General features: G+C 39.8%; 1 protein-coding gene across 2 annotated transcripts in view; it reads right to left on the bottom strand.

The window, feature by feature from the left end:
- The window catches only part of si:ch211-255f4.6, an 18,136-nt gene extending 5,852 nt beyond the window's left edge, over positions 1-12,284 (bottom strand). The window contains exons 1-4 of one of the 2 annotated variants that reach the window (XM_073936263.1): positions 12,234-12,284; positions 11,679-11,773; positions 5,944-6,854; positions 248-324 (exon numbers count right to left, since the gene is read on the bottom strand). In XM_073936263.1, coding sequence (XP_073792364.1) covers positions 248-324; positions 5,944-6,854; positions 11,679-11,773; positions 12,234-12,283 — 1,133 coding nt within the window. In that variant the 5' untranslated portion in view covers position 12,284. Of the gene's footprint in view, positions 1-247; positions 325-5,943; positions 6,855-11,678; positions 11,774-12,233 lie in introns of those variants that run through there. The other variant, NM_001423547.1, reaches the window with a different exon arrangement.
- Between the last annotated feature and the right edge of the window lie 105 nt (positions 12,285-12,389).

Below are 12,389 nucleotides of genomic sequence, written 5' to 3'. Positions count from 1 at the left end.
GAATCCCTTGTATTTACATCAATATCTGCTAAAAAATACCATTCAAGTATCCATAAAATATAACTCAGGTCGTTAGCGGTAGCACGTTTGTACAGAAAAATAAATGAGAAAATAAACAGCTGAACAAGCTATTAATTTAACGTTTCCCATTACACCCTTCACAAACTAGTCGCAGATTGTCGCTTTAATAAACTGTAAAGTGTGTTTTATTGTTGTGTAAACACGAGAAAAAGCGTCAACGACTCACCTCAGCTCTGAAGACTCGACGCTGAATGAACGCGTCAGCGCTGACGTCATCACGGCGAGGCGGGCGCAACGGAGGATCTCCGTTTAATCAAGACTTTGAAATATCTAACACTATTTTTAAAATTAAGTGGACACAAAACAATATTCAATATTGAGTCAACAATAGTGGGCTCAAAAAATTTAACCTAATATTATTTTTGAAACAGTAGGTGGCATTGAATTTCTTAATTGCAATTTTAATATTAGTAAGCTTCCCATAAAACTTTCTAATTTTCACAAACAGGCATTGCTATCATGGATGATTATATACAAACACAATTTGTCCCCTCACAAAAGTTTAATTTGGAATAATAGATCAATTACACACCGAATAGATTATCACAAACCAAAAAACAACATTATTTTGCTTGTTTTAAGGAAAAACTCACTACATTTTGGCATATTATTTCTTAAAACAAGACAATATGTTTTGTTTATCTAAATGCTTCTTGATTTAAGAATTTGTAGATATTTGGACTAGAAACAAGACAGAAAATCTAATTAAGAAAAGCATTTTTTTTGCAGTGCACAACTTTTAAAATATAATGCTCATGCGCTTACCTATTTAGAGTTTCTAGAAAAACTTTCCCTTTATATATACCTGTTAAAGAGTATATGATGGTAATTAATGGTATTACCTCTGAGCTTAAGAAATTATTAGTAAATGCTATAGTTCAAAATACAAATGTATATTTTAGTTGGAAGGCATGAATATAAAAGAAAAAATGTAATAATAATTATCTTAGAATGACTTGCCGGATTGTCAATGTTCCTTCAGCCATTGGTTATTTGAGGTCTCAATTTCAAGATGTTAACTGGAACAAGACTTTTAAGATTTCCAGACGTTTTTGTTTAACAAATATAATTAGAGAGGTGTCATTTAAAATTGTTCAACGTATTTATCCTGTAAACAGGATAGATGTTGATGTGAAATGTGCTTTCATTCATTTTATGATTGTATTTATACACAAAGGTTTTGGTGAGATCTTTTCTTTTTTTGTTAAGCAGAGTACAAATATTGGATTGGAACTCAAAGAAAAAGATGTTTATTTTTATGCGAATGCAGTCGACTTCAAAATTTGGCATAATGTTAATTTGCTCATTTTAAATGGAATTTTTTATTCATAAATGTAAATCAGCAAAAAAAAACTAATTTTACCCACATTAAAATAGAAATAGGTCATTACGCGCGATAAAAGAAACTGTAAATTATTTTAAAGCCTTAAATTTTGTTTTGTGAATAAATGTATTTTTTTTATTTTCTTCTAATATTGTATTTGATTGGATGTTAATATAATGTTGTTATTACCCTTGTATGTTCTGTTCTAAAATTGCAATAAAAATAATTACATAAAAAAAACATGCCAATATTTAATACTTGACTGCCGACAAGTCAAAACAATCGCTAATGTAGACAAACATCAATGTGTGAGGTGAAATACTATTTATTAGGCACTTAAACACTTAGAAATTCACTTTTTTGAAAATAAAAATAGAAAAAAATAAACACGTAATACTAATTTTGCTGTCGCATATATCAAGTTTAATGAAATTACTAATATAATCACATTTAAAAAAAATTAAAATAACAGTTTAATAAACAAAAACATTTAATGCGCCAGTTGATTTCCAGTATCGAGTTGTAAATACTAAACACATGACACTACTCCACATAACAACACATTTTTACACCAAACTCACTTCATAGCTTCAGACGAGAAAAATCAGGACACAAAATAAAATAATCACACGTGAACTCGGCATAGGATGCCGCATATGGTCTCTCACACTTATTCAGTACATATTAGCCATTTCAAGAGTTCACACTTAGCTGATGATTGATTATAAGCAAGTTTGGCATGCTGTCCCGGGAGAGAGCCCTGAGCTCGAAGGTTCTTGAGCCCTGGGCTCCCTCCCGTTTGGAGGAAGAGAGGGGAGCCTTGAGCTCAGGTAGATCTCGACAACTTCCCCTTGATATGAGCTGATGACTAAAAATTGAATGCTAATAAAAGATATGCTGCATTATGAGAGATTACCTGTATTGCAAATTTAGATTTATCAATTTACTTGTTGTGCATGTTTTTGGACTGTGGGGGAAACTGGAGGACCCGGGGAAAACCCACGCAAGCACGGGAAGAACATGCAAACTACACACAGAAACGACCACCGGCCTGTTGAAGGACTAGAACCGGTGACGTTCTTGCTGTGAGGCGACAGTGCTAGTCACTGGGCCACCGTGCTGCCCTATGGAGGGAAAGGTGAAAAGGTAGGGGTGGAAGGGGGGATTCTTCAAATCGAAGATGACTGTAGTGAAAAAACCCTGACTCTGTATAGTGGGTTAGGAATGGCCTGATTGGTGGATCGTGCATGCTAATGAAGAACCAGCCGTGTTCAATCATAATCACGTGCTCCTCTTGAAAATAGTTTATGAATAAACTTCACAAAGTGTTTGTTTGCATATGTGAAACACACTGGGGTCTGTTCTTCGTACGTAGATTACTTAACTAGCTGGATTTAGTTGTTGACACGATCCATCGTTTCGTTCTTCAAAACTCATCCGAGAGCTGTTGTCATGGCTAGATATGTCATATAAACAGGATCAGATCAGGTCATTTCAAACAAAGGTGATACTGACAGTGTTTACCAAACGCTGATATTTTCTTACACTTGGGAAAATAGTAACATAGTTATAAAAATGACAAACGAAAACTATTTAGTTTCAGTTTCAGTTTTAAAAATTATATGAATAAAACTCAATCTGCACTCCAAAATAAAAGTACAAAGATTGTCATGGGGTGGTTCTCCTCAAGGGGATCAAACAGAACAATAGGACATTTAAGATATGAATGCTAACTATTTTAAGGTATCAGATTTAGTACAATTTGTGTACTGATGAATTCGGATTTCTGCCTTCCAATCCATCCCAGCATGGATCAACATTTATCCTTTCTCATAACTTTATTAATATGATTACTGAATAATGAATGCAGTTAGCACATTGCTTAATATAAGAATGTTCAGTGTGTTTGCCGGTCTCTTTGTCACTCTATTTTCAGGAGGCGAGAAACTAGGTCAGAGGTCATGGAGACCTCGAGTGGAACTGAAGGGCTTGATGACTGGAAACACCCGCTTTCCTCTTTGTATAATTATGAAACACATGCTAATTGTATTTGATCCTTCGCTAAGCCCCGCCCTCCTTAGTTACTGTTGCCAAGCCTGTCAAGCTTTCGTGCCTGGCATGGCTTTTACAATGTGTGTGCGCCGGTGTCAGACATTGCCAGGGATATAATTCGGCATTTTTGGTGAACAGGTGAGATATCCAAGAAAGCCAAATAAAAAAAAGGAGTGCAGTATGCATGACAGGGGTATATTCACCACATAATAGGCAACAGATTAGAGAATAATTCAATCAAAATTGATTAGCCTCATACGCTAACCATTCAACAGCTCAGCAGGAGAGGAGAAATTTAAAAATAATCGAATAATAACTAATGAAACCGAGATTTCTCTATTGTTAGCCAAAAAGCCTGATAGATTAATTGTTGCAATGAAATACAGCGTTACTCACCGACGAAGAAACACGCATGGACAGAGCTTCTACATAGGTCAATCATAGAAAGAGCAGCCAGAAAGGGGAAACTGATGGACTTGTGCTGAATATTAGCATCTTTGACCAATAACAATGTACAGTAGATATTACTGTCAGCATGTTTGCTCTTTATAAATGACTGAGGAACAGCTGGGGGTAAAGTATATTGATCGCAAGTGCTCAGTTTGTGATCATCTCTCGGTTTTGTTCTGTTGATTTGTAATTTCAAATATTCGTAGCTTGAAATAGATGGAGATAAGAAGTTCAGTAAAGTTAGCAACAGATTTGTATCCGCCGGATCAATAACTCATGTCATTATGACCTATTCGCTATTAGCATGACTACGTTAATATTGCGAAGGCTTAAACGGAGCAGTGCTCATAATATCAAGAGAAAAAAAAGGAATAAGACACAGGGTTCAACACTAAGGACATTTTCTACTGGCCCGACTGGACCAGCAGTTCAGATTTTTACCTGCCCCACCAAAATAAATAAATAAAAAATAGCTATTTTTTTTAGCCACATATTTTAAATAATGTGTCAAAAATAATGCCTTTGAATCTAGAAAATGTGCAGGTATTTCATTGCTAAACAAAAAGTGGCTGACTTAAAAGTGATGGAAAATTATGCAAAACATCACTTCGTTTTTTTCGTTGTGTTGTCCCCATGTAAATATCTTTTTCCACATCGTTGGAAACAGACTTTTTCTTTTAGCCTCATAATTTGATGCTGTCATCTCTTCACTGTTCTGGTTTTTACCAGGTTGTGGAAAAAAAAAAAATAACGTGCTCACAACAACCAATCAGATAAAAGGAACCAAAAAGCAATATGGGGTTTACGACTTTACAGAAAACGTAGCATTCTGAGACTTAAAAGCACAAATTGTTTCTCGGTTCTAAGACTTCTAATTTTGCATACAATTGATAGTAGCAGGCAAATAAAAATTTGATGACAAGGCAGCACTGGCCTGATCGGGCCAGTAACGATTCTCTCCACTGTACCGAACATCTCTCATGCTGGCCCCGGGCCATCGGGCAGTCCTTATTGTTGAGCCCTGAGACATAAGTGAAACATAAGCGGCTTTGTGTTTTTGTAACACAGTTTAGATCTGTTTAGGGTAAGGGGTGTGTGAGTTATTGTCGTCGGTCGATCACTGAAAGTGTCTGGAATATCAAAACAAAACCAACTTATCTCCGCTTCTTCAGCGCCCCTCACACGGCTTCATCCACGCTGGCGTTTCTCCTCTTGGGTTTTTGGTTCTGAAAAGGGTAAAAATTCCACCATCCAGTCTAAACTTTTAGGATACTGGGTATTAGATTTGCACAATCCATAATAAGCACAACGCTTTGGCCTGTTTCCCTCGCTGGAAAGCTTGACAGAGCCCCTGCGCGTAGCTACGGTTGCTAAGCCACGATTGGTGGGTGGTGGTTTTTGGGTGTGGCCAGGGCCGGAGCAAGCTGAACTGCCGTCCTAGGCAAAGGACGATCACACCGCCCTCAAACGAAAGTGAAAACAAAAATGACCGGTTATCAAAGCTAAGAACGTATTCTGCTGCCCTTGGCGCGGGTATAACTGCGGATGCAGGTGGTGCGGGAGATGTTCGGATGTCGCCCTCTCTATTCTGCCGCCCTAGGCGCGGGTATAACTGCGGACGCAGGTGGTGCGGGAGATGTTCGGATGTCGCCCTCTCTATTCTGCCGTCCTAGGCGCGGATATAACTGCGGACGCAGGTGGTGCGGGAGATGTTCGGATGTCGCCCTCTCTATTCTGCCGTCCTAGGCGCGGATATAACTGCGGACGCAGGTGGTGCGGGAGATATTCGGATGCCGCCCTCTCTGCCACCCTAGGCGCGGGTATAACTGTGGTCGCGGGTGGTGCGGGAAGTGTTCGGATGCCGCCCTCTCTATTCTGCCGCCCTCGGCGGCCGCCTAGGTCACCTCTATGGATGCACCCGCCCTGGGTGTGGCTTTGCGAAGGGTCAATTGAGCTGAACATGTGACCTTTACACAAATGATTTGAATTGATTAACATACCTTTAAGCATTGAATCTGATGTCTGGCGAGTTTTCAGGAAGGACTTAGTTGCTTTTTTACAGAGTAAGATTTCTTTGTATGAACTTTAAGATGTCTCTTCAGCTCGCAAGGCCTCAAAAATGTCTTGCTGCACTGATCACATATGTGCGTTTTCTCTCCGGTGTGGATCAGCATGTGTCGATTAAGGTGTGAAGATTGTGTGAAGCTCTTCCCACACTGAGTACATGTGAACGGTTTCTCTCCAGTGTGAGTCCTCTGATGTATTTTCAGCACTTTAAACTGGCTGAAGCTCTTGTCGCAGTGTGAACACGTGTACGGTTTCTCTCCAGTGTGCGTCATCTGGTGTTGTCTCAAGTTCCCAGCTCTAATAAAAGTCTTCTGACACATTAAGCAGACATGCTTACTCACCCCAGTGTGGATCTGCTGATGCTGTGCTAAACACGACTGCCGTGTGAAACTCTTTCCACACTGAGCACATGTGAACGGTTTCTCCCCTGTGTGAATCATTCTGTGATGTTTCAGGTGTCCTGCATTACTAAACCTCCTCTCACAGTGTGAACACTTGAATGGTTTCTCCCCAGTGTGGATCCTCATGTGAAGCTTGAGGTTGTTTTTGTGGCTATAACTCTTCCCACACTGCGCGCACACGAACGGTCTCTCTCCAGTGTGGGTCATCTCGTGTGTTTTCAGATATCCCGAACAAAAGAAGCTCATGTCGCAGTGCGAACACTTGAAGGGTTTCTCTCCGGTGTGGATCCTCATGTGAAGCTTGAGAGCGCATTTGCGGCTGTAACTCTTTCCACACTGAGTGCAGATGAAACCATTCTCAGCTGCTCTTTCCATTAAAAAACTTTGTTCGGTTTTTGTGTGAGATATTGTTTCAGTTTTGACATGATGTTTCTCCTCATCTTCACTCAGTTCTTCGCTCTCCTCCTTCACCATCACATCTGAAAATTAACAAGTCACATTTTAAAAGGAACTAAAAACACTGAATAAGAGCATGAGTGTGTGTTTGGTAGGCTTGGGCGGTAATACGGTAATATGGTATACCGCGGGATCTACAAATAGCAACGGTGTCAGTTTCAATACCGTTATACCGCCATAAAAACAATGCACTTAAATAGGTGACAAGTAATAAATAATACATATTATTTATTTAATGCCTACAAATACGTATGCGTGATTGTCATGATGGGAAAGTGGAGGAGAGAGAGAGAGAGAGAGAGAGAGGTGAGATGGGATTTCGATTTGCGCACCAAGTCACCTGCAGTGAGTGTGTGTGTGTGTGTGTGTGTGTTGTTACGAGTAGTGTAGTGTAGGCTTGTGTTTGGTGTTTCTCTCTCTCTTTCTCTCGCTTTCTCGCTCTAAGTATTCGCAGGTGCAGCGGATTACGTTGGGACGGATCTTGATTGGCGCTTGGATTGGCGGCGGCTATAAAAACCTGCAGAGAACAAGGGTTCAATGGCTCTCCACTCTCTCTCGATTCCCTGTTTGTGCTCTGTGGAGACTAGCGATCAGATGAGTGTTCTATCTTCTATCTCTTTGTGGGATTATGTGAGATGCAGCGTGTTGTTGTTAATTTTGCGATTGAAGCCCGGTAATCTGTCTCCCTGTCGGGCTCGGAGCATGCAGGGAGGTTTGGTTGTTATGGTTAGGTTTGTTATTTTCGTTTTCTCTTGTGTTTGTTAGTAGGGAGGTAAGTTTTCTGTATTTTATTTTATTTGTTTTCTAGGGAAGTTTAATCTAATTTAGTTAGCTTGGTTTATTGTCATTTATTTTGGCTGAATCATATTTTTTTTTAATCATAAATCATATTTTCTTGTTAATTATCAGTGGTTGTGTTTTTGGTATATATTTTGGGGAGAGAGAGAGCGGGGGAGTATATATTTTTTTAATCCCTGTTATTTTGTTACGTTTTGGTTATATCTCTTTTTGATTAAGGATTTTTATTTTAATTCGTAACAGTGTTAATAAGCGAGCATGCTGTCTGTGTGTCGCTTGATTCTCTCTCTCTCTGTGTGTGTGTGTGTGTAAATGAGAGAGAAAGAGAGACGCACACGCACACACACACACACAGCATCTTTGTGGATAAGTGTGTGCTCGCTCGCTCAGGAGCAATATTGTACCGACCGCTCCCGCGCTTTTTTCCGGAAACACATACACACACACACACACACACTCTCTCTCTCTCTCTCTCTCTTTGTGTGTGTGTGTCTGTGTGAGAGAGGGAGAGAGAGTGTGGTGTTGTGCGTCTCTCTCGCGCTCTTTGTGTGTGTATCTGTGTCCCACGCAGATCTCTAACACGAACAAGACAAACAGCTGACCGCGAACCTCAGGTTGCATAAACGGTATTCAGTTTTTGAATAGTTTAGGCACAAGCCAACAGTTTGGTGACGCTGTCTGAGCTTTATGTCATTTTTTTTTATTATGCACGGTAATACCGGATTCCGGGGTAAAATAGGGAGGAGGATTGACGGTTTCAAAGTTTGGATACCGCCCAAGCCTAGTGTTTGGGTGAAATTTGCAGGTGGTCAAACACACTCAATAATATAAACTCGGCACTTTTCATGACTTCAAACCAGTCAGCATCTGTTGTGGGCAGCATTTGCCTCCTAAAGTGCAGCACATCTCCTTAACATCGAGTCGATCAGGTCATGGATTGTGGGCTGTGGACTGTTCTCCTCTTCAATGGCTGAGAAGTTGCTGGATATTGGCTGCAACTGGAACAAGCTGTTGTATACGCAGATCCAGACCATCCTAAACATGCTCAATAGGTGACATGCCAGTTGAGTATGCTGGTCATGCAAGAACAGGGATGTTTACATGCCATCCTATTCGTTTATGTTATTTCGAATATAGACGTGCGATATAGACGTAATATATAGACGTAAGAAAGCGAAACCACTAGCGCTTAAGACGGCCTTGTAAAAAACTATGAGGCACTGGGTAGATTATGCTCTTCTTCTTAGCATTTGTTTGTTTGAACTCAGGTCGACCCAGGCTCATTATTATATGCATATAGTATTGCGATGTTATGTCGCAGCTGTGTATTTAAAAATGGCACTTCCTTTGTTTACATTCTGGCTTGCTTGTTGCACAAGCTAGTGCATATCTCAAATCAAATCAAATCAAATCAGGCCTTTATTTGTCACATACATTTTAGTATAGTGAATTTGACCCCCCAACTAGAGACCCGACCAGATTTCTACAGCGTGGGTATAAATTTCCGAATAAATCACGGGAGCGGTCGGTAACGGGTTTAATTTGGGATGGGAGCGGGCTGTCTAGCAATATCGTTCCCGACTCCCGAGTGAGCACGCGTATGTATGTGTGTAAATGAAATAGCACGATGCTATGTTTAGCTTGTTTGTTGCAGTGTGTGTGTGTGTGTGTGTGTGTGTGTGTGTGTGTGTATGTATGTATGTATGTATGTATGTATGCGCACGCGCGAATGAGAGGTAGGTGTGTGTGTGTGTGTGTGTGTGTGTGTGTGTGTGTGTGTGTGTGTGTGTGTGTGTGTGTGTGTGTGTGTGTGTGTGTGTGTGGGGGGGGGGGGGGTGCGTTTGTGCTTGGTGCTTATGAGTGTGTGTTAGAGGGCGCGCGCGTGCGAATGAGAGAAAGCTTTGTCTGTGTGTGTGTGTGTGTGTGCGCTTGGTGCTGTGTGTGTGTGTGTGTGTGTGTGTGTGTGTGTTTATAGAGACAGCTTGTTATAGGCTGTCTGGACTGTATAACTGGGTGATTTTCGGTTTTGTTCTCCTCCCGCTCTTTAGCGGGATCGGGCACGGCGGATAGAAAACGGGGCAGGTCGGGCAGCGGGACATCAAGTGCTTAATATAAGCGGGAGCGGTCGGGTGCGGGCTAAAACCTGGCGGGTCCGGGCGGGAGCGGGATTCAAAATTTAGTCCTGCGCAGATCTCTACCCCCAACCATACATAAACATCACAATTATCAGGGGAAGACAGGTCACAGGAGGTAGCATTTAACCTAAAAAAAGGGACGTAAGATACATCTGGAGAGTTAGGCCAAAAAAACACCCTCTCAGCTTGCTCTTGTATGGGAAAAGTGAAAACAGGCAGAAAAACACTACCCAATCTTGCCATGAGCACACCGGCAAGACACAACATTGACACAGGGGATGGGAACAGGGGATATGGAAACAATCCAATGAGTGCGGGTAGCCAACTGGTCCAGCAGCCATGGAGGCGTCAGTCGCAGTCCCGCACTTATATCTCTGTAAACTAATAGCGTTCAGCTGCGCGTCCAGCTCCGCCTTTTGGTACCCTTTTGTTGTGCTAGGTACCCTTTCGAAAGGGTACCCAAAAAGGGGTATGGTTCGGTTTTAGGTAACTTTTGACAGTGGAAACGGCCATAAAAGCATACCAAACCATACCTATCATTGGAAATGGGCCATATACAGTTTCTTCAACACATTTCTAATCATATTAGTTTTAATAACTCATCTCTAATAACTGATTTATTTTATCTTCGTCATGATGACAATAAATAATATTTGACTAGATATTCTTCAGGACACGTCTATACAGCTTAAAGTGACATTTAAAGGCTTTACTAGGTTAATTAGGTTAACTAGGCAGGTTAGGGCAATTAGGTTAGTTATTGTATAACGATGGTTTATTCTGTAGACTATCTAAACAAAATATAGCTTAAAGGGGCTAATCATTTTGTCCCTAAAATTGGGTTTACAAAAATAATAACTCCTTTCATTCTAGCCGAAATAAAACAAATAAGACTTTCTACAAAAGAAAAAAATATTATCAGACATACTGTGAAAATGTCCTGAATCTCTTCAACATCATTTGGGTAATATTACAAAAAGAAGTAAATAAAGGTGGGCTAATAATTCTGACTTCAACTGTATGTATTATTTCGAAGGCATATTTTGTATTATTGTATATGGCATCTGTGTTTCCCAAGCATTAATAGATTAATTAACATCAAAGAAAAACAGTATTGGCAATATGGGAATATTTTGGTTTCAAAGTCACAGACGCCAAACAAAAACAGATCATTTTTAAGAGCCGTCACATAATTGTTGCCACTACTTACTTATTATTTTTAAAAAATCACCTTCGGTCTCTTGCCTTTGATTGTAATTAATTAATTTTAATCTGTTTTATATATTTTGCTTAATTTTTATATATAGGTATAGATTTTGTATGCTGGTCTTTTTGTAAAGCACTTTGGTCAACATCTGTTCTCATATAACATCATGTGCTCAACATCATGTGCTCTATAAATAAGACAAACAAACAAACAAACAACAAATATTGAGCAAATTAAAATCGCAATTTCTATCAAAAAAATTAATTATTACGTTGTGCCACACTGCCCAGCAGTATTCAGTGTACTGGTTTCACTCTCCCTCCAGCTGCAGCCACGGCTCAGAGAGAAGCAGCTTTCACACAAGACACAGAAAGTGATGTGCTGTGAATCCCATCCACTTTATTACACCATAAAAAGCCTGGTTTGTTACTGGATAGGAGCAGCAGAGCGAGTGCGCCACAGTCAAAGTTCAAAACAGCTCAATACTTTATTTATAAACTCATACACTTATGCATGTCTCTCAATTATCAATAAAACGTGGCAAAAAATGAATTTTACGGTTTCATGTTAATTAAAATAAGAGCTGTACCCTTTAAATAGGCTACATATTATAAACAAAGGTAACATGAAAACGTTGTACAACCGATGAAGTGCTAAACAACCTGTTGTACATCCTCATTACTGAAGAGTAATGAATGAACACAAACCTATTAGTTCTTCAGTCTCTTCCTGTTTAATTCTGCAGGGTTCTGGATCACTCATCTTCTCACTCTGTCTTTGTCTTTCACTGATGGAGGCAGAGCTTCAAAAAATAAACAGAGAAATCTTGATTAATTTACTATTGATGTGTATTTAGATCTATAGTTAATATACTACGAACACATTCATAACAAATCATTAAGATTGTCAGCAGAAGCACCTGTACAGAAGAACTTAAGAACATAAAAACGCAATAAAAACTATCAATTCAATCATTTATGCATCGATGTTAATACATCTGATGCAGCAGATTCCCATTTTCCCCTTCACATATCATACTTTGCGAAATTACTCATACAATCGTGGACAAAAATTACTCAGATAAATCCAAACACTCATATTGTCCTCTCAGAGCTGCTCTCTGCCTGCTGTATTGTTTTGGTCAGCAGACACACAGATAGAGGTGAACTCAATGCAGAAACTAGTCGCAGATTGTCGCTTTAATAAACTGTAAAGTGTGTTTTATTGTTGTGTAAACACGAGAAAAAGCGTCAACGACTCACCTCAGCTCTGAAGACGCGACGCTGAATGAACGCGTCAGCGCTGACGTCATCACGGCGAGGCGGGTCAAAATCGCACCACACAACTTTTTTTTTTCTTTTTTGTTTTTTTTTTATTGCAATTTTAGAACACAGAGCATACAAGGGCAATAACAACAT

The sequence above is a fragment of the Danio rerio genome, chromosome 22, assembly GCF_049306965.1.
Source record: "Danio rerio strain Tuebingen ecotype United States chromosome 22, GRCz12tu, whole genome shotgun sequence".
NCBI lineage: Eukaryota > Metazoa > Chordata > Actinopteri > Cypriniformes > Danionidae > Danio > Danio rerio.
Note: the sequence above shows the minus strand (reverse complement) of the source record. Positions and strands in the feature narration are given on the sequence as shown.